The sequence below is a fragment of the Apis dorsata genome, unplaced genomic scaffold (genome assembly GCF_000469605.1).
Source record: "Apis dorsata unplaced genomic scaffold, Apis dorsata 1.3 scaffold_221, whole genome shotgun sequence".
Lineage (NCBI taxonomy): Eukaryota > Metazoa > Arthropoda > Insecta > Hymenoptera > Apidae > Apis > Apis dorsata.
In genome coordinates this window covers 125,535-128,300 of record NW_006263503.1, presented here as the reverse complement: position 1 = coordinate 128,300, position 2,766 = coordinate 125,535, and the positions used below count along the sequence as shown (strand labels likewise).

Below are 2,766 nucleotides of genomic sequence, written 5' to 3'. Positions count from 1 at the left end.
TTTTAAGAAAAAAAAAAAAAAAAGAAAGAAAGAAAGAAAGAAAGAAAAACATAACATCTTCTTTAGGGTAATACCAATTCCAATGACAGTGGAAAATCAATTACCATATCGTTTAATGAAAGCAGCGGATGTTGACCATCGTAATTTAATTAGCTTAACAGGAAGTCCAGCAAATCATAATGTTAACGATACTTCTATGAATGTGATATCGAATAGTAACAACTTGTGGTCTACCAGCGATCAAGATTACCGGTAAGACAATAAAACTTTTAATTACTAGAATCTCGTAGGATTATATCGTAGCAATTTTTTTTTTTTTCGTCGTAACAATCTCAATATAATGCGTATATAATATGCGTAATCAGGCAACACATGCAACCGGGCGATATCGTGGAAAGTGTTGACATGGAAATGTCGGATGATGAAACTGACAGTAAGCCAAAAGGAAGGGTATTGGTTGACGTGCGATCGCAAGATAGGGACATGAGAGTCGGTAATCCATCAGCATCTTCGCAACACATGGATATGGATATGCGAATGATTCCGCTTCCCGCAGGCCAAATGCCAGGATCGCATGGACAAATTATGCAAGATGTACATATGATGCATTCAGGACCTCCACCACCTCCACCTCCACCGCCACAATTTCATCCAGGTCAACCATCTTTTCATCAAGATCAAACAGATTTTCGACATAATTCCGCGGCAGAATTCCATCCAGCTCAAACAAATTTCCATCAGAATAGACCACCGCCAAATTTCATTCAAAATCAGCCAGATTTTGGTCAACAAGAATTTCATCAAATGCAACCAGAATTTCCAAAACAAGAATTTGAATATCGTGAGAATCACGCTTTACGACCTAATCAAGAATTTCTTGGCGAACCACAAATGCGTGGGAGGTACTCTCAACCAGTCGATCATCAACATCGAGATATTGGTTTTCATCGGAATGACCGAGGGGGTCGTGGTGGCCGTGGATTTGCGAGAAATAGACGGGATAGATACTCGGATGACCATAAACCGAGAAACATTCAGAACAATCGTAAATCTAGAACCCAAGAACATCAAAGATCTTCGCCAGAAATTTTACCCAATAGTAGACCTCTGTTAGTACCAGCACCGGATACAGTTGTCATAATCGACGAAGAGGGTATGCCTATAGGATTACCTAATGAGAAGGAAATAGCAGCAAATGTAGAACATCCTGTGGATACGGAACAAGAAGAAAATTGTCAAGATCGTAGATTGTCACATGGCACGCCAAATTCACGGGATCTTGACCAGCAATCCATTTATTCAAGTGGTTCGAATCTTGTTCATGAACATGAATCTGAGCCACCGGTTGCGGAATCGGACGAACAACAATCAACAATGAACCAAGTGACTGTTGTACCCGTAATAACGGATTCTAAAGACTCGCAGCATAATCAATACGTGTCTATTTCTGAATATGAGGAACACGTTGAAACGGAAGCTATGATATCGGAGAAAACTTGCGAGAGTAGCGGATCGATTGAAAATGCCGAACAAGATATTAACTTCGATCAGTCTCAACAGCAACAACAACATATATCGGATCAATTGGACGACCTTGGAAACTCAATGCCAAGTAACGAATTGAAGAGACCGTCGACAAATGGCAACTTTGATGACAATGATGTTAGCTCTAGTAAGAAGAGACTTTTATCTAATGGTCCTCAGACTCCGACCGAGACTGATGCAGGTTTGAACGGGCCTATACCGCAAGTATCGGCGGAGTCACATCCGGGGATATACGATTTTGAAGGGCCGAATTTTCGACCACGACTTAGCGGTCCTGTCCCATTTCCCCCATGGAGAGGGGGTCTACCAAGGGGTAGAGGATTCAGAGGTGGTCCCAGAGCTCCTTGGATGGATAGAGGTCCTCGTGGCCCTGTAATTGGTAATTTTATGCCCAGAGGATTGAAACGCGGTGGACAATTTAGGGGAAATGGTTTCAGAGGTCGGGGACGTGGTAATAATTGGTAGAAAGTGCATGAATTTTCGTTTATTATTTGCTTGGAAAGGAAAGAGGAGAAGAAATGAAAATGAAAAAGAAAAAGAAAAAAAAAACTTTCGCTGCAATTTTTACCAAGAAAAAAATTTGCACCGCTTTTGACAACATAACGAGAAGAAAACAACTGTTTTTTCTATTCTGTACATATACTTGTTAAAAATATTATTAAATGAAGGAAGAAGACTCATCGTCGGAACGTCACGTAGGACTGGGACATTATCTTTGCGTGCGTCTCTTAACATGTAGATGGGAAAATGGGGGCAAAGACGGTATAATCCCAGACGACGTAATCTTCTTTGTTGAAGATTCACGCTTCTGTGTGATTAATTCGCCTATATACATATATAAATAAAAATATAGATATATAGATATATGAAGAATGTACACGTACACATTTAATGCGTTTATTCTCTCTCTCTCTCTCTCTCTCTCTCTCTCTCTCTCTCTCTCTCTCTCTGTCTCCCTCTGTCTCTATCGCTATTTTCTCTTCGAAAAACTTCATTCGATTTTCACATACATGTACACACATTTGTTAAAAATTTAGATGTATTATTGAAGCGGTACTTTTGACGCCTTTAATACAACGTTATCATGAACATTTCCAATCAGTGATGATATAAATATCGATTTATATATCATAAAAAAAAAAAGAATATAATAATGTATTGATTATAATGGTGTCGATAGATTGTCGCTTCCGTAATAATCGGTATTATCTTTTAGGATTT

At 39.2% G+C, this 2,766-nt stretch overlaps 1 protein-coding gene across 1 annotated transcript in view; it reads left to right on the top strand.

Moving 5' to 3' along the window:
• Positions 1-2,688, top strand: part of LOC102672939 — a 5,757-nt gene extending 3,069 nt beyond the window's left edge. The window contains exons 7-8 of the mRNA XM_006615325.2: positions 67-252; positions 366-2,688. Of these exons, the coding sequence (XP_006615388.1) occupies positions 67-252; positions 366-2,010 (1,831 nt within the window). The 3' untranslated portion in view covers positions 2,011-2,688. The remainder of the gene's footprint in view (positions 1-66; positions 253-365) is intronic.
• Positions 2,689-2,766: the final 78 nt, after the last annotated feature.